The sequence below is a fragment of the Oryzias latipes genome, chromosome 5, assembly GCF_053564925.1.
Source record: "Oryzias latipes strain Hd-rR chromosome 5, Olatipes_Hd-rR_3.1".
Lineage (NCBI taxonomy): Eukaryota > Metazoa > Chordata > Actinopteri > Beloniformes > Adrianichthyidae > Oryzias > Oryzias latipes.
The window spans coordinates 34,976,018-35,000,000 of NC_136241.1; the positions used below are offsets into that span (position 1 = coordinate 34,976,018).

Consider the following 23,983-nt stretch of genomic DNA (forward strand, 5'->3'; position numbering starts at 1 on the left):
TTGTTGATCTGGAAAATGCAAATGTGTTTTTGATGAATCATAGTTGTGATTTTCCTTTGTATTTCTGCATCTGTTAAAAACTGGATTTGAACTCCCATCCTGCAGATGTCAGACTGTTCATCATCTAGGAGGTTTGTTAGCCAGCAAACATTTTTAACGAGGGCCCCATATGGTTCAGCTGAGAGCCGAGTTCATAGGCCTCACATGTGGGCACCAAGCAGGGTTCACCTGGGATTTAGGACCCAGCCGGTCAAAATAGATGACAGCCATGTAGGACTGGGCAAATAAAGTTAAAGGTTGGACCCGGACGAGGTCCTTCAGGGCTACAATGTGGGTTTGTCTCCGGGTCCCATGTGGCTTGTTATTGGCTTTCTAAGATGGGAAATTGCTTCCCTTCAAAACAGTGACGTGCCGCGAGGTCAACGGCTGGTGAGGCGCTGACGTCATCGGTCAGATTTACAAACAAATGAGCCCTACAGAGAAGCTTATTCTCCGTTTGATTGGCAGCAGTTAAAGTGGGTTGTTTAGAATTTGATTTCAACATTTTTCAAACTGTTGCATTGAAAACAAATCACCAAAATTGTTCTTATTGACTTACCTTTACTTCTAAGTGAAGTCCATGTGCCGCTCCTTCTGAAAAAACAGTTGTTTGTAGAAGTTTTCCTTTTCTATCTTCAGTTTTAAAAGTCTCTCTGTCTCCATGGAAACCACTGCCAGAGGCGCCTCTCCACTAATTCCTGAGTTTAGACCCATAATCCTCCAGTTACAAAATGATGTTATACAAAATCAAAGAATATCTCAATTTGCTGCCACTAATTCTATTATTCTTTAGCAGCGGTGTCACGTTCTCTGGGATCACCAGCGCCCCCTGGCTTCAGGCAGGCGTACTGCGGGCCTCACCTACTGTATTTCTAATGTGCCTTTTTGGCAGACGAAATAGACTGAGAGTCACAAACTGACACCAATGGAATCAGAAATAGAAAAATGAAGCCATTAAAAATAAAGCGTCTTCTATGACGCTGGAAAGACTGAAACAGCAAAGCGCATGCGTCAGCTGCAGCTCCGGGCTGGGCGCAGGGGTGAGGCACAAGCAGTCGGTGCCTCACCTGCCGCTTTCTCGTGTCTTTGAACAGTAACATTTGTAGATTCCCTACTTTCTTTTAACACTTTTTTTCACTTGATTCCATCAAGCAGCAAAAACATACCTCGTCTCTACTACTGCTCCTACACTTGGTTGTGGACCCCCCCTCTGACTCATCTGGCGCCCCCAGCCGTCCACCAACTCCATCTGGATGAACCCCGTCTGCTGGACTATTTAAACATGTAGTTGTAGAGTTAGATAAGTTAATTCTTCTCTATGAGTTTTTCCTTACCGCCAAGGGGGGCCTAAGGGCAGGGATGTCCAGTTTAGTTTAGCCTGTTTAGTTTAGCAATCAGCCATTTAATTCTATGACTTTATGTTCTTTATGATTTCACGTTTGCTAAACAATTACCGGTATGAAGCCCATTGAGACGACTATTGTTGTGATATTGGGCTATAGAAAAAAAATTGAATTGAAATTCAAAAATCTGAACTATCAGAACTGGTGCAGCTAAACCACACCCCATTACTGAAAAGCATACAGGACGATCTAACACGCTGGACCAACCTGCCTTTGTCACTTATGGGCAAGGTAGCCACGGTTAAAATGAAAATCTTACCCAAAGTTAATTATCTCTTCTCAATGATTCCCACACAACCGCCATTAAAATGGTTCAAAACATTAGACTCATCCATATCAAGCTTTTTATGGAACAACAAACCTGCAAGAATTAGTCTAAAAACTTTAAAATCTGCAAAAAGCTGTGGAGGATTAGAACTACCTAATTTCCACAAATACTTTCTTGCAAATAGATTACAATATATCTTAAAATGGTTAAAAAATAATCCAGAAACCAACTCATGGTTAGACTTGGAACAGGTGTTATGTGGAAAGATCAACCTGTCACAGCTACCATTTATTAGCCAAACAGTTAAAAAACAGGATTGTTTCAAAAGCATTAATATAAATGCCACCTTAACAGCCTGGTGGGAATTTCTCAAAATATCAAAATCATCAATTCAACCGTGCAAAATGACACCCATCTGGAACAACCCGGACATCCTTATTAACAAAAAAATGATTCACTTCCCAGCTTGGCAAGCAGGGGGCATAAAACAACTAGAGCACGTAATTATTGATAGAAGATTCATAACTCCCCAGGAACTTCAAGACAAACATGGAATAAATAACTTCTTGGAATATCAGCAACTTAAATCAAGTATTACTAAAAAGTATAAAATTAAAGACGACGATTTAAAGCTACCAGATGTAGTTACCACTCTGATTAATTTTTCAATGAATAGAACTCTCTCCAAAATTTACAAACTTTTATGTAATTTAGATAACAATATTGCCCTTCCAACAAAAAAATGGGATGCAGACTTGAGCATCAGCACAGATGAAAGCTTCTGGTCAGAACTTTGTCTAAACACCTTTAAACTGACAAAAAGTCCAAATCTGCAGCTAATCCATCTCAAAACTCTTCACAGAATTTACTACACTGGACAGAGGATGTTCAAGATGGGTCTCAGTAACTCAGACATTTGCGAGCACTGTGATAATAATCTACCCGACAGCTACATGCACGCACTGTGGTTCTGCACTCCTGTCCAGGCTCTCTGGCAGCAGGTATGTGCCGATTTATCAGTCTGGCTTAAGGTTTCAATCACTGCCTCACCGTCACTTTGTGTGCTTGGTGACATGAGTGCCATCGATATAGAAGAAGGATTAGCATCTATCATTTTCATAACTCTTTGTATTGCCAAAAAAACTATTTTAATAAATTGGAAAAACAAGAAAAATATAAACATAAGTCAACACAGAAATCTGCTGTTTGATCATATCAGCTTGGAAAAAATGTCAGCCCAAAGCTCAAGTAACTTTGAAAGAATTCAGTCTCTCTGGTCTCCTGTGGTTGACTCCATGACTTAGGGGGTGGAGGGCTTGGTCGTCGCTGCTCCTTGCCCTTCTGCCGTGGTTTGGGGTGGGGGTCGGGGTTTCCGGTGCCTGGCGGGGGCGGTGGGGGGCTCCGTTGGTCGGGCGGTCGGGTCCGGTGCCTGGGTGGGGCGGGCTGGGGCGCTGCGTGGTCCTCTGGGCTTGGGTGTGGGGGTGCGTGGTGGGGGGGTGGGGTGGTGGTCTGGCTTGGCTTGGGGGGGTGGTCCCTTTGCCTGTGCTGGGGGGGGTTGGCGGGGGGCCCTGCTCGGGTGGGGGGGGCCCAGCGGCGCCGGATGGGCTGCCCATCTGCACCTGGGGCTGGGATCGGCCCTTCCCTGGCTCTGGGACGGGATGGGACAACCCTCTCGGGGCCCCCGGTCGCTCTGGGTGTCACCCGCTTCGGCTGCGGGGTCTGGGGTGGGGTGGGGTGGGGGGCTTGTCGGCCCTGTCCTGTGGGGGGGCGTTCTGGGGGGGAGGGGGGGCCCATTATTAGTACGGGTCGGGGGGGGCTAGCGGGTCGGGGTCTCCGCTGAGGCAATCAGTGGTTGCCTCGGCCGGTTGGCCTCCTCGGTCCCGTCGAGGCCTGACCAGAGCTCTTCTAGGGCCGGCGTCTGGGGGTGGGGGCCTGGGCTTGCTCCGGGGGGGGGCGACGCTTTCTGGCTCCTCTCTCTCTGTGTGGGGTGGGTGGTGCCGGGCCTGGGGTGTCGGCGCCTCCGGGGGTGGGCCCCTGGGCTGGGTGGCCCTGGCCCCTTTGCTGGGGGTGGGCTGGGGGACGGCTGTTTGACCACCGGGGGACAGTCTACCAGCTGTCCCCAACTTACCCCCTTCCTTATATAACCTCATATTAGGGTGAGGGGGTGGGGGGTCTAGCCTGCGATGCGCCTTGGGGGGGGGGTTACTTGGGAGTGGCCCCCCTCCTATGGTTGCCGTATGGAGTGGGCCCCCCCTCTTTCGGTTTTATTTGCACCTTAGACATGTAGGGTCCTTGGTAGGGGGGGTGCTTGGACATCACTGCAAGCAAGCAGCAGATGTCCTCCTGGCACCCTACCCGCCAATTTTAACCGCACCTTAGACATTTAGGGCCCCTTGGTGTGGAGGGTGAGGGGACATCACTGTGAGTAATCAGGAGATGTCCCCTTAGTGCCCTACTCGCCAATTTTAACTGCACCCCCCTTAGTACACACACCCCTCCCCCTTCAATATATACATTCAAACATAAACACACACACATGCACACAAACACCCTCTCAAACACCCATACACGCACACACATTTTACAAGGAAGGTGGGACCTGGGTCCATCTGTCCCCTACCCCTTCCCTGGTGGGGGGTGCGGGCCCCTTGGCGATGGCGGCCGTGTCCCTTGGGTGCCGGCTCCCTGGGCCCGGCGGTGCTCTCTCCGCACGGTGGGGGGGTTCATATTACACCTGAGCCGGGGGTGTTCGTGTCCCTGGGGGGTGGGTCCTGGTCCTTGCCCCTGGACGCTGGGCCCCGCCAAACTTCCAACATGGCCGAGCCTGGTCGGGCCATATTTATAACATCCCTTGTGGGCCGCCCTTTTTTCCCCGGGGTTCCCCCCTCCTGGGCGGGGGCGGCGGGCCCCTGCCTTGCTCCTACCTGGACCAACCGTGGGCCGGGTGGGTGGCTGCCTGGAGTGCGGAGCGGGTCTCCCTTGGGGGGTCCTGGCTCGTACCTGGGGTCGGGGCGGGGGGATGCCCGGAACTCCTGGGTGGTGGTGGGGTGCTCGTCTGGGGCTGTGGGCGTCCCTCTCCGGTGGGGCCCTGCGTTGGGCTCTTCCGGCGCGGCGGGGGGCTGCTTTCCTGGCTGGGCTGGGGCGGCGCTCTCTTTCCCTCTGCGCTTCCCTGCTCTCTGGCTCTGGGGGCCTCGCGGCGGTCCTGCTGGCCCTGGCCTGGGTGGCGGTCTTGGTCGCCCGGGGGGCGGTTGTTCCCTGCCTGTTCCCGTGTGGCGTTGGGGGGGCTCCGGCTGCCGCTGCTGCTGCGGCGGGGGTATGGGTGTGGGGGTGGCTGGGCGCTCCTCCTCCTTCTTTTCACATTCCACCATCCATTTTAGAAGAACATAAACACTCACCTGAGCACAGGTGTTAGCTCACCTTTGCACTAATAGTTTGCATGATTGAATGAATGAAAGATTTCACACTAGTTGGTTTAAAGGCATAGGTATGCGTTCGTGAACACTATCTGTTTTGTGTGCATGTTGACATGTGGACATTTTTGCGGCTAGCAGGTGTGTTGATAATATTTGAGTGTGTGTGGACAGGCCCCGCCCTTTTTGTACTACATTTGAACTGTACCGTAACGATAAACAACCAGTAAACCTGCCTGCTCTATGCTGCTTCATGGTCTTACCCCCCTTCCTCCCCTCCTATTATCACCCTCCTACCCCCCCCTCTCTCTAACGTCCCTCTCTCTTCTTCCCCTCTTTCCTTTTCCGTCCGGTCCAACACCAAAGATTTTCAAACATGATTGAAATTAATAAAGTTTGGCCTCAATTACAAAAGGGGTTTATTCAGACATACCTTTGGTTTGTCTGAAGATGAATAACCCCTCTTGTTAAAATAAAATATGTCCAACACAAGAGGCCCTCAGCTCTCATCTGTTTGCCTAGCTGTTGGACAGGACAAGTTAGAAAAAAAAAAAAAAAAAAAAAAAAAAAAAAAATCTGAAGCGGGCGGTTCGCTGACCTCTGTCTGCTGGTCACTATGGACCGGGGGGAGGAAATCAATGCTGAGGTCGTCATCTGCAGTGACTGATTAGGCTCTGGTGAGCAAAGGTCAGAGGTCGAAGGCTCTCTATCGTAGGGCTGGAGGCACACAAAAGGTCATCCTCAAATCGATGACTTTCTCTGAGGCTTTGCTCCGATGTTCCTTCGCTGCTGTTCTCCGAGCTTCTCTGAGATGAACGGTCTGGAGAGGGCGCAGCTTCTGTCACTCGTGGAAAACTTCTAGTCTAAATTTGGAGTCGAGCAGAAAAAAGCATTTTCTCAAGATTTATTCATTTCTAATATTTATCGAATCTAAATATGCAACGGCGTCTGGGGGGCCTGCCTGATGTGAAGATGGTCTCACATGTTCCGTTAGAAGATGACGGATGACAGAAGAGGCTGGTGAGGAGAAAGTGGGGATCATAAATAGTGAATGGAGGCTGCAGCCCGGATCATTTTGAAGTGTGAAAGGATAAAACTCACAGGAAGTTAGAGGACATCTGAAGCTTTGATAGCACAGGAATAATAATTTATGACAGGCAGCAGAGCCCAGAGGAGCTGCATGTTTTCAAGGAGAATCTTCTTTAGGATGAAAGGAGGAGGAAAACGTTTCCTTATAGATGAACATCAGTTCTCCTGAGAAAAGCTGAGAAAATACGAGCCGTGCACCTGAAGGCCACACATTCTTCACCAAGGCTCTGGGGCTTGGCGCTAACGCAGAAATATAAATAACCGCTGACAAATGTGTTTTTTTTTCCTGAGTTGGGTCACAGCGGGAGCCCGGGTGGATGTGTCCGAGCCTCCGGAGAGGCGGTGCAGGGACCCCCTATTAATCATCAGCTTGTTAAGCCACATTCTCCTTCCCGGACTCCTCCTGTGCGCCTCCTCCCATCAGCTCCACACAGCAGCAGCCTTCACCTGTGGGCAGCAGCTCAAACTAGTGAGATGCTGATTGGACACCATCATCATCATCATCATCATCATCATCATCATCATCATCATCATCATCATCATCATCATCATCAGACACCAACTGACCGAAAAACAAACTGTAATTTGCTGATCCCATGGCAGCTTTTCCATGTTCAGAAATGTTTTTTTTTGGTGTACTATTTATGAATAAACTTTATTTATACAGCAATTTACAACACCACCAGTGCTAATTCAGTTCTGTTTGTTTAGTGATGGACAGACGGACAGATGAGGTTAGACAGGAATCACGGTGGACGATGATGTTGAGTTTTGTAGTGAGAGCAGAGAACAGGTGGAGGAGAAGCTAGAGAGGTGGAGGTTTGCCCTGGAAAGGAGAGGAATGAAGGTTTTTTTAACATCTAAGGGTATAAGGTTAGGGATGCCCCAGTTTAACTTAGTCTGTTTAGTTTTGTTTAGTAATCAGCTGTTGTATTTTATGACTGATTTCATGATCTCATACAATTACCGGTATGAAGCCCATTGAGACGACTATTGTTTTAAAATCGGGCTATCTAAATGAAATGGAATTGAATACTGATGTAGCCACAGCTGGGGCAGACAGCTGCCCTGGGGCAGACAGCTGCCCTGGGGCAGACAGCTGCGCCGGGGCAGACTGACAGAGGCGTGGCTGCCAGTGCTCACCTTTACAGTACCTCTGATCGGGACATTCATACACAGTCACACACCAGTGGAGCCACGCCTGTGTGTGAAATGTGTAACACTTCAGTCTGGGAAAGAATCTCTTCACACCACATGTTGCTAAAAATCCATCCTCAAATAAAAAATGAAAAAAATATATATATATATAATTAGGGCTTAACATTTCTGTTTCTATATAACTTTTATCTTTGATTCTTAATAACATTTTAAACAAATATAGTAAAAATTAAAGGGACTTTTTTCAAGGTTTTAGCACAGAAATAATCTTCATTCTGAGACTTTTTTTATTGGACGAAGAATTATCAGATAATAAAATGATCAAAAAAAAGGTTAATGAAAAGATGGCCCTCAGTTTAATGACTGTGCATCGTTTCCTTTGTGAAAAAATGTCTACATGGACGCTTATGACAGGCTAGAATGTCCCATTAGAAAAGATAACTATGTCTCATATAGAGTTTTAATGGCAGCACCGTCATTCTGCGTGTCCTTGAGTTCCTCTCTTTCTCCAAAAACGACGCATCACTGAAAGTTAAAACTGCTGCTGGTAACATGAAGGAAGCTACTATGAAACGATGGCGTGAGGCTGGAGCGTGCTCATTGCTGCACTTCCTTGAAGTGACACAACTTCCTTTCAGGCTTTCCTAAGAGGGTAGAAGGTAGTAGAACATCCAAAAAGACTCCGGGGTCATCAAGACGTAAAGAATAAATGCAGTGTAAAAAATACGAGACGAGAAAACGTCGCCATGCCAGAAAAAAGAAGACAAAGGAAAGCAGGAAATGGGATTTTTGTAAAGTCCTAAAAAAGTGGAGGAAAATCCAGGAAATGCAGAACAGGAGTAATATTTAACCTCCCAGACAAAAAGAAAACACATCTGAAATTTAAATCAAGTCCTGCAAATCAGAAGAGGATTTCATGGATCAGAAGATTCCCTTTGATATCCTGCAACCAAGTAGCATAAAGGCAGCAAAATGTAACAGAAAAGGGCCCAGGATCTGGATTTTGAGAGCCGTTATACATCAGTAGGGTCACAGGAACTGTTTAGACGTTTCCTTCCTGTGACTTCCTTCACTCATCCAAAGAGAACAGAGCGAGGAAGAGGTCACGAGGAACCAGAAAAGGCAGCGGCTGCTGTCTTTAAAACACAACCCAGGAGCTCTGATGGAAACGAAGCTCCTCAGATCCCTGCAGGCCTGAACTGAAGCTACAAGAGCACATTATTACAGACGCATTAAACCATTTAGCTTTTCAGAGGGAAGAACCAGCAGAGGAAAGAATACGCTGAAAAGTTTGATTGACAGGACATTTACAAAGAAGAAGCAGTTCATAAACCTTTAAACCTACAAACTGAATTCTACATCTGCCTTAAAAAAAAACTCTAAAAAGGTGAAGATAATTTACACTCAAATTTGGTTTAAAAAAGGCTAAAATATGATTTTTTTTAAAATGTCAAAAATGTTTTAAACCAACAGAATAATGAGAGCTGCAAACATCCTAAAAACTGCTAAATTCAAACTAGATCAAATCCTAAATGATCTTCATAAAGGTTTAAAGGTTACATTATCAAAAACCGCCGTCATGTCGGAGTTTTGGAAAGAGAGAAATGTCAAAAATGTAGTAAATAAAGAATATCTAAGCCAAATCATTTACTCAAAATATAAACATTTGTTTTGAAAAATAATAAAAGAAAGAAAAACCAAAACGAAAAGCAGGAATCTCCAGGTTTCACAGAATAAAAGCCGTAAATGTTGTCAAACGGCTCCATTGAGAAAAACGGATGAGTTATTCGCTGAGACGCTAAGCACGCTGGGAAATGGAGTGTTTCTGTGTTGGGATGTGCAGAGCGGCAGATGTGTTTGTGCAGCATCAACATTACTGAAGTGTTTCCGTTCTGGTCCAAGGATTCAAACCCCAAACGCTGAGTTTTCGGTCAAACATTTATTTCAGTTTGTTAAAGCAAAGAGTTTCTGCAAAATAGTCATAAAATACTGCAAAAAGGTACGACTATAACTCACAGAACTGTCTGTAACCGTCTGTAAATGCCACGTAAAAAATAATCTACTTGACAGCTTGACTGGAATCGCGTTGGTAACAGCAGACGAGCAGCAGGAGGTTCAGATTTCCTCCTGAAAACACGACATTCACTGGAAGATGAAGAGTTCACCCCAAGTATTTATTCACCAGAAGGATTTGTGGGGTTTTGCACACATTCGTCGCCCGTCGCTGCATATAAAGTCAGAGAGAAGGCTGCGCGGTTGGCGTCCGGCGGCGCTCAGTACGTGCGGACTCCTGGTCGGGTGGTGTCCTGGGCCTGGTTGAAGGGGTTTGGTGGGCTGGACGACTCGTCCTGCTGGTCGATGGACTGATAGGCTTCTCTGTTCCGTGATACCGAGGGAAAACCTGCAGGGAAGCAGCAACAAGGCAGCGAAAAGGCGTTATTTGGAAATATTACCCTCATTCAAACAATCTGGTCTTTGGACTCCGGCTTTTTGCTGAAATCTAGAAACATTTTTGCTAGAGTTTCATCATTTTTAATTCCACTTCCTCCCACAGACTTCTCTTTCTTTATTCTAGTATCTTTCTACAATTTTTCATCTATTTTAACCATTCAACTATTCAAATGTTCAGCTATTTCATCTTTTTCCAGCTGTGATTTTTGCTCCTTCAAATCCTTGAACTTTTCCAGATATTCCAGGATTTCTGCCTCCATTGAAATAAAGGGGAATCCTTGGAGCAGAAGCTCGCTGGTTCGATACCCGGCTCTGGCATTTTTCACAAATATTTTTTTGTTATTGTGCTGTTTTCACTTTATTTATGATCAACTTTGATCATTTATTTATTTACTCTTTTTTTGTTTTTTGACAAATGTTATTCTTTAAGTTTCATTTTCATTCAGCAGTATAGCATCAACCCTGCTGTTTCTTCTGGAAATGCAGCTCCTTCTAATAAACTCTGTTTTTGTGGCGGACGTTCCAGAGCTGCATGAACACCTGAGACTCTGCTCAGAATATGAATGCTGCATGTTTGAAGGGTTTCTGAGTCATTTATGCGCATGCAACTGCTTCCCATTAACTTTCAATTATGAGCCAACCTTATTTGGATTTTAATTAGGCTCATTTCAGAGTCGTACATACAAGGAAACCCAAAAACACACAACACACGAACACAAATGAGGCGTCTGGAGACCATCTCTGAATAAAATATCAGTAATACTTGCAGACATAAACACCAACAGAGAGCCTAAAACGGTAATGAGGACAGGTGAGAAGGGCCTCACGGAAACGAAATGTTGGTTTTGCTTCTTTAAACCACGTCGTGCTCCCGAATGAGCCGACGCCGCATGACGGCAGGACGGCCGTCTCAGCTCAGCAGCTCATTTAGTGCTGCAGCCCCCCTGGTGCCAACATGCAGTCCCAACACAGACTCTCTACAGAGGAGAACCTCTGTTGGTGCAGCTCAGCCAGAACATTCACAGAAGGGATGGATCAGAACTTCAACACGACAGAAGGGAAAGAAAAGCATCTTTCTCCCGTTTGTCCTGCAGTCTGATCACAAAGCTTACTTCCGGGCTGAAGCAGGACCGAAGAGGACGACCCGGGGAGGGAACTGATAGAAAGGGGGAAGCCGGCGATCAATAACGGCGGCCAAAAAAGGCACTGTCGGCACTGTCCGTAGTGCAGCGACTGTCCACTGAGGTCTCTAAATCTGAGGGTTCGAGGGAAAGCGGTGGAGGAGAAAGAACAGAAACAAACCATCAAAACGTGCAGAAACACAGGAAACAGCATGACAGCCAAACAAAGACATGGAAAACAGACGACAAGGCAAACGCAGGAGCCGCAGGAAAGCTCACCTGACAGGCAGAAGACGGACTTTTCACCACATTCTGACCAAACTAAGCTGCTGCGTTTGCATTGCTGTTGGCGTCTACAAAGGTCTCAGGTAGGGGTGTGACGATAACCTCATCACCGCGGTGATGACCTCATCACAGCACCTTTTTTTAATTTGAAAGTTTTTATTATTTTTTTTCTGAAAGTTCTGCATATGATGATTGGAACTATAATTAAACACGTTCATCTTTGCTGATAATTTACTTTTTCTAGTCCTGTGTTCAGACTTCAAGGGTTTCTGGGGGGAACCTTTCATTTCTGTTTTCCTTCACTCCCTCTACGCTGCACGCGCTCACTCTACTCACACACACACACACACACACACACACACACACACACATGAGGTTTCAGCAGCACACACATCCTCATTCTACAACAGAAATTTCCTTCTCGCGAGGAAATACGACAAATTTACTGCGTTCTAATCATTAATTTCCATTGTATTCATTTCCATTACAAGCTGGGTGCGTTCTTGAGTGCGCGACATAGACGCCCGCCGGAGGATTTTGTGTTGGGGGGGGGGGGTTGTTACTGTTCTCCTTCACTCTGTAACACCAAACATGAACGTGCACCGTTAGATTTCCATGAATATCACTACATGTTTTGTTTGCGTAACGTTACGTGTCTGTATGAACAAAGGCGGAGCCTCCTGCCCGCGTTCTTCATGGATGTCAGGCTTCATGGCTACCAGAAAGGTGACAAAGTGTCTGCAGTCTGTTTATTACTGAGCAATATATAATATTCTGAGAAGATGTCCGTACCAGAGAGCACAGGTGAAACCTCACATGCTCCAATTCCAGAGCGGTCCATTGACTCTATAAGAGAACTGGACTGAGTGACTCTGCTTTCAGTGGAAGGGGTGTGGTCTTCCAACAAGCTCACTCCTGATTGGTGAGAATGGTTGCCATAGAAACAAGGACTCGGACCAATGGCTGCTTACTGATGACGTATGGCTCCAACATGGTGGCGACCACAATCACAAAACAATGGCGGCTGATTCGACTTCATTTGGTTGGAGTCGGAAGAGAAACATTTTCTGTGGATGACATCACACTCGCTCAGTCCAGTTCTCTGATACAGTCAATGTTCATTTCCAAGTATTTTCCTCTCTTCTCTGGTGTAAATTTAATCCTTAAATCTAGTTTTCTATCGTTTCGGTTTCTTCTTGTTGGCTTTTTATTCAGATGACTCTTCCTCCAGTTTTTCTTTGCACAAATATTCTTGCTTCACATTTTAGAAAGCTTTAAACGTTTGAATCCCTTTCATTTCACTTTAATTTTTCTCTGTGTTACTAAAAACAGAAAATTCTCTTTTTATTTAATTTTTTTCACAGAATGAGTGAATGTAGAATAAAAAGTTGTGTTTGTTAAACGATGTATGGAAAACGTGGACAAAAAAATAGAGAGAATGAGGAGGAGACGCATCAGAAAGTCGACGGATAAAAAAAAGGATTTCTGAGGAAAAGTATTAAAGGAAAACCTTTCTGGTCATTTGTAAAAAGTTCAAATGTGGGGCTTTTTGATTCACATCATTGCAGAAAAGAAAGGAATATTTTCCGTGATGTTAGAAGGGTTTTAGAATGTCAGAAACTGGTCCTCAAAAGTTCTCAGATAAAACTGGGATTCAACGGACCCCCCCGGGACAGTTTCACTTTTTAACCGGCTTCATTTTTGAAGTTGGAGCTAAAATGCAGCAGAACTTTAAAACCAGAGTTGATTTGAACTTTTTGTGACCGGCACAGACTAAAAACAGGAAAACCTTGAAAAAGAAACAAAGAAGAAACTTGAATGTTCAGCAGAAGTTCAGGAGGATTTGACTGATTACTTCAAGTTAATTTAAATAATTAGTTAAGATGATCAGACTTCCTGGATCAGCAGAAATCAGAACAGCTGAAAACAAACCAGTCCTGCAGACAAATTATTGTCGTCTTTCTTGGCTTTTTTAGACTCTTGTTTTATTGTAAATAACCTTAGTAAATATCTTTATCACTAATATTGTGCTTTTGTAATGTGTTGTAGATGAATTTGTTGAACCTTTCTGCCTTAGGACAACGGATGAAATGTAGCTCTTGTGCTAAAACTCTGGCATATTTATGCTGAATCTTTGATTAATATGCAGTGTCCCGATTCAAATAAATAAACACAATAAAAATAAAAAACTAATTGATTCTTGTGTTTTTTGGATGGTTTCCAAAACTGTGTGCTAACCTGAAAACAGATCATGTCCGATTAGATTAAACCTCCGTATTTAACATTTTTTTGTTTGTCTGATCAAATATAAAGACAATTAAGGTTGAGTTTGCTTTTCTGAGTATTTCTGGGGATCAGGAGCAGATGAAAAAATCCAAAGTTGTGACGTAAAAAATTCAATCAGCGATACACAAACTCAGCTAATGCTAGATTGGGGGAGGCTGTAAGTTAGTGGGAGAGAGAGTAAACCAAGGGATGATGGGAAGTTAGCGCAGGCTTACTCCGCCCAAAACTCGTAGACACGTTTCAAATGAATCCTTCCCGCTCTGCAGAAACTTTTGTCTAAAATGAAGTTTTGTTGGAGTTGAAGGAGCTGCTGAGAGGAGGAGGAGGAGGAGGAGGAGGTTTGTGCTGCTCCTTCAGGAAGAACATTTGCCCCGTTTGGAGGTGAAAGACTCCCGTCCTCCCAGAACCCTCTCTGATGCGTTTACCGCGCCGACGGGACTCACCAAAGTTGACGCTGTACTCGCCCCCCCGCTCGCGGTACATCTGGTACACGAAGAAGCAGGACACGGGTTTGAGCAGCAGGTTGAGGATGGCCATCCCCGCACTGAAGCGGAACACGCTGGAGTCGAAGAGGCCGGGGGAAAAGTAGACTCCGAAGTGGATGATGTCGGTCAGAATGGTCACCGTGATGCCCACCAGAAACTGCAGGGGGGGGGGGGGCAGAAAACGAGCAGAGGCAGAGGAGTGAGATCCAAACAGAAAGAACAGAACGTTGAGCGTTACATCGAAGGCCCTCCAGGAAAAAAGTTCCAGAATAGAGTTTTCAATATCAGAGAGCCACACCCCCGGGTGAAAACTCTACTTTCTTCTGGAACTTTCATCCTGGAGGGACTTTGATGAAATCTTTAACTGTAAAGTAGTAGGTAAGTCAAATTGAAAGAAAGTGAAATAAAGTACTATTAACTCCTTCACCGACAGATTAGACAGATTTCTGAGCCACAGAAAATCAGCTGGAGGTCAATAAGCACAACCACAATCAAGGCGCAGCCGATGAGAAACCAGATTTCTTATACTTTTTCATTTTGTTAAGCTCCCTATGGTTCAAAAAAATAAAATGCAGGTCACTTTATTAGCTTTGATATAATTGTGATTAGTCAGCTTTAGACATTTGTGGCAGAGGTGATAAATCGATAAATACTAAACGGTTTTCAATCCCTGCTGACGTCACACCACTACTTTGGCTGCTTAGAGATGATCAACAGGGTGGCTTTTATTTTGAAAGGATGTCATGTGAACAGTAGTTCATGACTTCCATTCACATTCATGTTTTATGTTACTTATGCCCCCCCCCCCCCCCCCCCCCAAAAAGGTAACAAGAACACAAATGAGTGTCCTTCTTCTCTAAAGGGTGAGGCGAGACTTAGTGGCTCTGTAAGGGTTAAAGGTTAAACACCCCGCCCCCAAAGCCTCACTACCACAGATTTGAAGGCAGGCATGTCCAAAGTCTGGCTTGCAGGCCAAATGCAGCCTGCGTTCAAATTTCTACTGACCCGCTAGTTAGAAAATCAATGATATGCAGCCCCAAAGCCTTTTTGCGAACTGTGTACGATGTCTTGATTGTGATTGGCTAAATCACGTGATAAGCCGCTGTAGCTACAGCCTGCGGCTACTTGTTCTTCAGAGCCTTAAAGGCCGTCTCTGAAGAACAACGGGCTTTTTAACGTGTTCTTGTGGCATTTTTCTGATGTAAAAGAGAAAATTAAGATCAACATTTCTTTCCTGAGTATTTCTTTATTCAAATCCTTGTGAACGAGTCGTCAAAAAAAATGCCAATTAAAGACCATCACATAAATTTGTGGCGTAGAAAATACGCTGGGCGGAGCCACAAGCTCCCTTTTATCAACGGGGAGGGGAACGGGGGCGGAACTGCTCTGCGCCAACAGGCCGGACCTCAACTCAGAGGTCAATTTCTAATGAACTCCTGGAAAAGGAGACAGGTTTTTGATTTTGGCCAAAAACGGCATCATCATAAGGAAAAGACCACTGGGAACGCCTTGAAAACAGATCCGACGATGATCAGAGCGGGACTTGAACCACCAACAGAGGGGTGTCTTCCCACTCTGAAGCAGAATTTCCTCCCTTTGCCAGAAAATAATCTAATTTCAAGAGAGCAGGCGGAGAGAAAGCGGCGTTTGCCGTTAAACCTCCCAGCTTCCTGCTCAGCGTGAAAGCTGAAACTGGGTTTTTATTCCCAAGTCCTGAGTTCTCACTGTTTTACGTTCACCTTTGATGGTGACCCTCTCTACTCTCTGCACATCATCAGACTGTGGAAGATGAACCTCGATTGAAAGTAAAAGCAGAATGAAGCGTCATCTTACACTGGAGGGAGAAACAGAAAAAAGAACCAGAAGGAGCAGCAGAAACAGCACAGTTGATGCTGTACTGCTGAATGAAAATGAAACTTAAAGGGGAATAATTGGCTAAATAAATAAAAAAAGGATCAAAGTTTTCCATAAATAAAGTGAAAACAGCACAATAACAAAAAAAAATGTATTGAACCAGCGAGCTTCTGCACTAAGTGTTTCAATGGAATATCTGGACAAGTTCAAGAATGTGAAGAACCAAAAGTCACAGCTGGAAAAAGCTGAAAGAGCTGAATATTTGAATAGTTGGATGGTTCAAATAGATGAAACATTGTAGGAAGAGTTAAACTGCAAAAAATGGAGGAAGATACTAGAATAAAGACAGAGAAACAGAAAAACAATGTTTTAAGGATTTATCGTATTAAACCAAAAAAAAAAGAAGAAAAGCTGTGGATGGACGTCTGTGCAGCTGCTCTCACAGCGTCTTTCCGTCCCAGACTCTGCGCTCCAAAGGGTCGATTAGGGCGTCACGTGATGTGGAGAGAAAAAACAAAGGCTCACCATGAGGACGGCGTCCACCGAGTCCCTCTGAGCGATGGCCCACACGCCCACCGCCAAGACGCTGAAGTTCCCCCACATGAAGGACAAGGAGGGCCACGCCATGCACGCCCTGCACACACACACACCAGGTTGGACCGGGACCCACGACACTAGACTGCCAACGTCTGATGGGAAATTCCTCACACGTGTGGAGAAAAGGCGTTCCCACTCACCAAACAGTGAGCAGCCAGTGCACCAGGACGATGGCCTGCAGGAGAGGAAGGAGGCGCAGCGTTAGTCTTCTGCACTGAGGAGCATCTGCTCCTCCTCCAGATCTATAGTCTCTGTGGATGCTCGCAGATTTATGTCTGAAAGGCATTTCTGTAACGTCCTCATCTGGACGTCCAGCATGGACTCCTCTGGTTGAAAAAAAGGATTTTCTCCTGATTATCTCAGACTAACGTGAACGGTTTTTTCCAGATCACGGGACTCGTTTTTAGGTTGATCTGGATGCAAACGGAGCAGATTTCATCAAAACTCCTTCAGATGTGTAATCTTCATGTCACACGGCACAAAAGGCTCACAGGGAGCCAGAATCCAAGCATGACGGGAACTTTTCTGAGAGTTCACAGCAACACTTGAACTCCAGACAGGCCTTCCTTTGTGAGGAGCCCCCCGCCTGTCCACAGGCCGGTCCTGACGCTGAGCGTGAAGCGGAGCGCTGCGTTTAGGGTCTTCAGGAGAAACCTTCAGCCTCACACGGGGATGTGATGCCTGACGGGACTCTGGAGTGTTGAGGGCGGCGTCACATGACGCCACCATGAACTGCTTTCTTCTGACATAAATGCAGAAACACAAAGCTTGTCCCACAGATGCCGCCGTTTCAATGGGAATAACCTGAGAACCAAACCAACAGGAGGACTTTGAAGTTCCTGTTCTCAGTTCTAGCCTTTCAATTCCCCCGGTTCTTCCTCAGAACTGGACTCAGGATGAAGCAGGAAAGGTTGATTTAGAGATTTTTGTGAATTCTTGAAGGATTTTTTTAGATTTTGACTTGATAAAAGTGAACTTTGCAGGACGGTGGAGGCTGTGGTCCAACAGGTGAGGGTCATGAAGGTCAGCCTGAAGCTCCCGAACGTCCAGACGCTCCCCAGAGTCCCCTGAACGGCGTGACGTCACTACTTACGCCACATGAAGCCGCTTGGAGAAACAAACGAGGAACCAGAAAACGCGTCTGAAAACAAATGACCGCCATCGGCTTCCGTCATGTCCTCTATCATCCTAAACTTTTCTAAAAACTCAGTAAGTTTCCAGGCATGTCATAACCGCGCACTTCCCTCAGCTTCAAACTTTACGTCACGCGCTCGTGAACACAGAGAGCGCGCGTGACGCGCAGCAGAAGCCCCGGGCTCACCTTCAGGTTGATGGCAGGAACCTCCATGATGACGGTTCCGTTTGGACCGAACGGTTCCGAGTCTGCAAAGAGGAGCCGCGGCTCCTGCACCGACCTCCGCGCGAAAGCCTCCTCCTCCTCCTCCTCCTCCAGACCATGTGACAGCAGCCTGACCGCTGCCCATGTGACCCCCCCCCCCCCCCCCCCCCCCCCGGAGCCACCGCCCCCGGAACGAGCTCAAACCTGATTACAGAGAATCCACTTCCATGAAACACAAAGCTGCACATTTAGCACCAGAAATACGCTTTTGATGAGGAAGTGATGGATGCATGTCATTGTTCTGTTAAATAAAGTTTCTACAAAAACACAGAACAGCAGCTGTCCTCAAAAACTCAGCAAAACTCCAGCATTTGCAGGTCATATTTATAATGCACCAGTTCTGGAACAGGAACCACTCAGAACACATCCGGGTCCAAAATCCTGGATGGAGTTTCTCCAAAATGGACAAGCGGTTCTGCAGAACTGACAGATTTTCACTTCAACTGCAGTAAAAAAGATGAGAACAGACTGAGATCTGCAGGGACCTCCTGTCCATCATGCATGAAGCTTCCTCTGTGTGGACGGTCCAAAGCAGCAGACTCATTTTCCAGGTTCACCAGTCCGCCGCAGGGCTGCAGTGCAGAATCTGCTGCTTCAGAAGACTTTCATCAGCTGTGGCATTTCTCTATTTCACAGACATGTCTCACTCTTTTCAGCTCAGCTGAGAGGCCTTCAATCATCAGCTGGTTGAGACGTCAAATCCACGTCGTGGATCTGACCTTTTTGACTGACCTGAAAGGATTTATTCACTTTTGGTCTGTTGAATTAACTTAAATTAAAAGTGAGACGGTTAAAAGGTGTCGTGTATCCTCGTGTGGTTTTCTTAAGGCGCTCCACTCTTAAGTTAAAGAATCTATACTAAATAAAATATTTAAAGCTTTTTTTTGCTCCTAAAATGTTATCCTATTTTCCTTTTTGATATTTTGTTCTTGATTGTTGTCCCACAACGGTTCTAAAGTTCACAAACGTTTGTTTGGTTGTAAACACTTGTGTTTCTTTCTGTTTACTGGTTACATTTATGGTTCCCAATTTCCACAAGCTTCCAAATAAACGCCACTTTTGATGGTAGTTTCACGTTGTGGCTCTTTTTGTCCAAAAAAGAAGCATTTTATTTAGTAATTTTGGAGACCACCCCCCCTTCTCGATGACCCCTGATGACCCCTGCGTTTCATGGTTTCGGATTGACGGAGGCGTCCACTTGACGCTGGAACCCATGAGACCAATTTCAGACACCTGATTAAATTTAAGGCTGTGCTGAGAAAAAAAGAATCACATGACAACCAAATTTCATTCACAACAACATGTTTGTGATGCACCTCCAAAGCAAATGTTGACACTTTACCAGCTTTTCTTTTGAGAAAAAAAACATATTTTCCCTCTGAAATGTAGGTTTTGAGCAGAACCTGAACTTTGCTGGACGTTAGAAGGACACAGAGTGAGTTGGTTGCAGATTGCCAGGAAGCATTTCTTTGTAATCCGTCTCATGGCTGACTGCTGACCAGCTTTCATCCAGCCGCAGAAGCGAAGCTCGCTGTCTGTCAGGCAGAAATGATCACAGAGCTGCTGCTGCTGCTGCTGCTGCTGCTGCTGCTGCTGCTGCTGCTGCTGCTGCTGCTGCTGCTGCTGTTCTGCTGCTGCAGCTGCTGCTGCTGCTGCTGCTGCTGCTCAGAGGTGGAGTGAAGCAATCCTTCTTGCTGGAACTTTTCCTTCTTCATCAGTGAGCTCCACCATCATTTTGTTTAAACTCCAATCGAATGGATGTTTCTCAGATCTCCCAAAAGCTCCTAATATTCATAATTAATCCTCTTGACCTTCTCCTTTTGATGGTAATTCTCAGAAAATGTTTGTGGGGTGACTGTGCAGAACACAGACTTCCTGTTGGGTTTAACAGAAGAACTAGAACTAAAGCGGATGAAGAGCCGGCAGGAGGGGGTGTATGATCTCACTCTCTGAAATGAGACGTCAGACTGTTGGCAGCCGTGGAAACAAACGTTACACATCACAGCGCCGGCTTAACGGGTCGACGCCGCCTGCAGACGTGGTGTGCTTCTGCGTGCAGCATGAGATGGCGAGGAGAAGCTGGAGCATCGGCATGTGAGGCCTCATCAAAGCGTGGGAGCGCAGAGACGGCTCTGCAGGGAGTCCACGCCGTCCTCCACGCCGTCCTCCACGCTGCCAATGGGATTAACCGAATGAAAAAAATCTGAACGTTAGAATGCTTCCTACTCTTACATGAGTTTTAAAGCAGCAGTTGTTTGCAGAAATGATGCAGGTCATACCAGCTGGTAAACACAACAAGAGTCCAAACAAACAGTTAAATGGACAACTTTAATTCAACTGCTGTTCTGATGATTAATCATCAGTCAAATGAATTTCAAAATACCAAAAACGGTTTTAAAAGACCTTTTCATGCACCCCTATCAGCTGTTTTTGTTTGCCTTAAATAACAACATCATAGAAAAAAGGAATAAATGTCCTTGGCCCTGTGACTAACTCTAGATTAGCATGAAAAGACGGACGGCGAGCATTGAGGACATTATTTTTGGACACTTTAGGAGATGAAGAGAAAAGACGAACGTTTTTAAACTTTAAAAGTGAAGCAGGAACACAATCTAACCTAGAACATCCAAGACAAGAACGAGAATGAGAACGGAAGTTTCAACTGGAAACAGGAAGTGACACATTTCAAAATAAAAGATAAAATGTCGCTTTTTTAAATCCAATAAAATTAGACCTATAGCAAAAAAAGAAAAAAGAAAAAAAATAGCAGCAATAAGGAACATTTCCTGATCTGACATCAAAATCATCTGACAGATAAACTTTCTGAGAGCTGCTGTTGTGAACGAATCGAACTGGAAGAAACAAACGGATGGATTTCATCCGTTGATGGATCCAAAAGCAGGACCGGATTTGGTCCGTCAGTCGGGTTATTGATGTCCCGTCAGAGTCCCCGTGGTCGTTTCCTGCTCTCCCTCCTCCTCCTCCTCATATAGTGATGAAGCCCCCTTGGTCACTGCTGACGGAGTCTGGCACCACGCAGCGACCCCGCCTCCTGGTCACACGCCGCTTCCGGTGGAACTTAGCATAACAGCGAAAGCCTGAAGAGAAACACAGACGGATGCAAAGTTAGCAGAAACCAGAGGGATGATCTGCAGGTTTCCAGATGTTTGTCCCTCATCTGGAGCAGCTCCAGGCCTGAAAGCAGTAAACCAGTTTATAGATGTTTGACTGAACACTATCCATACATCACAGCCTGATGGTGGCGAGTGAGCGCGTGCAGCTTCATCATGTCTTTGCCAAAGCCCTGCAGACTCACCTTCCTCACACATGCAGTCATCGTAGCATTTGTTGTTCAGCCCTCTGTTGTGAGCTCTGCACTCATGCTGCCTCAGGTCACAGCAAGAACCTGCATCAGACCAAAAGACTTGTCATGGAGCAACGCCGCTTTAACTTTGACTTCATGACCTCCTTCCTGTGTGTGCCGACCTGGGAGGCAGTCCAGGTGATGGTCGCACGGCTCGGCGGCGTCGGCGTCCAGAGTCACGTTTCCACTGCTCAGGTTCTTACTCCTCCTTTTGTCTGAAACAAAGAGTTTGAGAAAAAGTTTGACAGGAACATTTGCACGTCATTCAATGTCATTTCTAGTTATTAGGGAGAAAATCTGATGCAATACTCCGATCGCTCTAACTATGATCCAAAGAGAACCGTCTGAAGTTATGACACAAGGGAAGACCGACGCACTTTTATGACATCATCATGGATTTTTCTAAGATCAGAGTCACTGCAGAAACTCAGGAAAGGAAACGTTTGAGAAGAACAAAAATAAAAAAAAACTATTTCTGCAGAGGTCTAAGGGTTTAAAAAGCCCGAAGCATTAACCTGCTGGAGATGCCACACAATCACACACACTCACACACATTCACACAGATTCACACACATTCACACAAAATCACACACAATCACACACAATGACATATTTACACACAATCACACACAGACACACATTTACACACAATCACACACACTGACACAAATTTACACACACTGATACACATTCACACACCCTTACACACATTCACACACCATAACACACATTCACACACCATAACACACATTCACACACACCTACACACATTCACACACCATAACACACATTCACACACGTTCAAACGTGTAGCCATGTTACACGGCGCTGCCCCAAACCTTTCTTCTTGGAGGACGGCCAGGTTTCTGCAGGTTTCATGTCCTCATAGTCTGTCCAGTCAAACAGCGCCATGTCCAACGTCGGCATCACTTCTGCTTGTCCTTTTCCTCGTCCGGATTTCTGAAAACCAAACTACACACTTCAGAAACTTTTTTCAAACCAAACGAAGCTGAAAAACGGAGACAGGAGATTGAAGCCCTGTGGGTTTAAAAAAGAGATTTCCAACCTTTCAAACAGAAATCAGATCCTGAAGGACTGACATGAGGAAGCAGCTGTTTCTACAGGAACGGTGCAGTCCATCCTGGCAAGAAGTGGTTTGATCCGTTTGCGTTTTGCATTTGAACACATTCTTATTAAAGCAGTGAGCAGAGAGCAGCCCAGTAAAACGGATTCATTGGTTTCACCGCAGAGAAGCTTAAAGAACCAATCGATTGGTTGCAGAGGAACAGTGGCTCACCGGCCGGCACACCAATGAAGTCCAGACAGCAGATCCTTGCAGCCCGTTACGCTCCACCACCACCAAAACTGTCATTACTGGGGGGTTAAAGGGGCACAATCTGAAGCAGATCCGCATCACGTCTGCAATGAAGTTCTTCTGTTCATCAAATCATTGACGGCACTCTGACAGTTTCACCAATAAATTCACTATTTCTGTTGTTTCTGGTTTTTTCCTTGATGTGAAAGAGATGCTGGTTTTACTGCCAAACATTTGATGTTCAGTGTGATGCATGAGTCCGAAAGAGTTACCCGAAATATTCCTAATAAATGTGGGGAAAGTGATGCCAGACCAAAAGGATGTTTTTAAAACAGAAACGGGAAAAAAGACAATATTTAAAAAAATAATAATCCTTAACTAAACAAAAATAGCTAATTTTAAAGCGAACAGTACAAATTTTCAGTTTTTCTTGTTGGAATGTCATAAATCATAACTATAAATAATTTCTCCTGGTTAAGCTGCAAAAGTCAACTGTTTTCTAAGACAGTTGAGTTTTTTTCTTGGTGGGATCTGTTACTCATGATGTGAAACATCTGGAAAACATTTTCCCAGAGCAGAAGCCAGCGTTGGAATTGGGAAAATTTTGGAACATCTAGATCCATAGAGAAGAAAAAGGAGGAAAAGACGCTCCTGAAACCGATTGATCTTTCCTAAAATGGAATTATGAATTTACTCGATTTATTTTGAAAGAGGAGTTCCTCGTGACAAGGTTACATTTACTTCCTGCTCCTGAGTGTCTGGAGAAATGAAGCTTTGTGTTGTTTTGACATTATCCAGAAGGTCAGAGGAAAGACCCCAAACACCAAAAATCCTAATATTTATTGATCACAAAAACAAAACAGGCTGAAACGGAAAGATCCAGTTTTGAAACATCTGTCCAGATTTAGCAGGTCACCTTTGGGTCGATCGCTTTGTAAAGTCAAGTTTAAGTCAGACAATTCCATAATATTTAAATTTAAGCTACAAATCTAAACAGCCAAATGTTGCTGCAATAAAAGCAGGAATTCCAACGTCACAGTATGGTGGGGTCAGCAGGACTTTCTGGTGTTTTCTGAGGGTCCGTCATCCATAAATAACGGAGGTCTTTACCAGAGCAGATCCATACTAGTTTCCCTCCCTCCTCAGGAAATCACCCATTGGAAATCTGAAGTGCCTCTGCTTGGCCACTCATGAAACCATCATCAGAGGATCGATTGTGAATCAAGCAGCCTAACTGTCTGTTCAGGAGAGTCGATACAGGGTCACTTTAGGACTCCACCGTCTGCTGAAGTTTATGGAAATAATCCATCACTAATCTCTGTTTGGGTGAGTGAGGCTTGATGAGTTCTTCTCTGGATTGAAAGGATCCATTTACTGCTCTGTGTTTTTCAGAGACTTCATAAAAATCTTCTGTAGTTTTGTCTTCTGCTCAGACTTTCTTTCCTCTGTTGTTTCGCAT

The 23,983-nt window shown here is 45.3% G+C and overlaps 2 protein-coding genes and 1 long non-coding RNA gene across 11 annotated transcripts in view; 1 reads left to right on the plus strand and 2 right to left on the minus strand.

Annotated features, from left to right (window-relative positions):
- Positions 1-9,291: 9,291 nt before the first annotated feature.
- On the minus strand, positions 9,292-17,936 carry agtrap (angiotensin II receptor-associated protein). Of its 3 annotated transcripts, XR_013656118.1 has the most exons (6): positions 17,768-17,936; positions 16,558-16,621; positions 16,375-16,483; positions 13,954-14,152; positions 10,931-11,073; positions 9,628-9,768 (listed from the first exon to the last, which is right to left on the minus strand). XR_013656118.1 is itself a non-coding variant. In XM_078947794.1 (5 exons), the coding sequence occupies exons 1-5, from the start codon at positions 17,928-17,930 to the stop codon at positions 9,641-9,643; spliced, it is 663 nt and encodes a 220-aa protein (XP_078803920.1). In that variant the 5' UTR covers positions 17,931-17,936; the 3' UTR covers positions 9,292-9,640. The 3 variants fall into 3 exon arrangements, 2 of the variants coding, with proteins under 2 accessions (XP_078803920.1, XP_023811081.1); XM_078947794.1 differs by lacking the exon at positions 10,931-11,073 and having other exon boundaries at positions 9,292-9,768; XM_023955313.2 differs by lacking the exon at positions 10,931-11,073 and having other exon boundaries at positions 9,292-9,768; positions 16,587-16,621; positions 17,768-17,924.
- Positions 17,230-17,873, plus strand: LOC144992232 (uncharacterized). Its single transcript, XR_013656128.1, has 2 exons — positions 17,230-17,356; positions 17,430-17,873. It is a non-coding gene; the product is annotated as an uncharacterized LOC144992232 (long non-coding RNA).
- A 2,218-nt stretch (positions 17,937-20,154) lies between the features above and the next one.
- The window catches only part of draxina (dorsal inhibitory axon guidance protein a), a 13,946-nt gene continuing 10,117 nt past the window's right edge, over positions 20,155-23,983 (minus strand). For all 7 annotated transcript variants that reach the window (XM_023955315.2, XM_023955320.2, XM_023955314.2 and 4 more), the window contains 4 exons: positions 22,049-22,169; positions 21,332-21,424; positions 21,162-21,251; positions 20,155-20,943 (listed from right to left, as the gene is read on the minus strand). In XM_023955315.2, the coding sequence (XP_023811083.1) occupies positions 20,831-20,943; positions 21,162-21,251; positions 21,332-21,424; positions 22,049-22,169 (417 nt within the window). In that variant the 3' untranslated portion in view covers positions 20,155-20,830. The remainder of the gene's footprint in view (positions 20,944-21,161; positions 21,252-21,331; positions 21,425-22,048; positions 22,170-23,983) is intronic.

Excerpts from the sequence above, each read along its gene's own strand:
- agtrap (XM_078947794.1), bottom strand. The coding sequence starts at position 17,930 with ATGGGCAGCGGTCAGGCTGCTGTCACATGGTCTGGAGGAGGAGGAGGA. Across the intron at positions 16,622-17,767 it reads TTCCTGCCATCAACCTGAAG|GCCATCGTCCTGGTGCACTG; the intron begins GTGAGCCCGGGG and ends CCTCTCCTGCAG. Across the intron at positions 16,484-16,557 it reads AACGCCTTTTCTCCACACGT|GGCGTGCATGGCGTGGCCCT; the intron begins GTGAGGAATTTC and ends GTGTGTGTGCAG.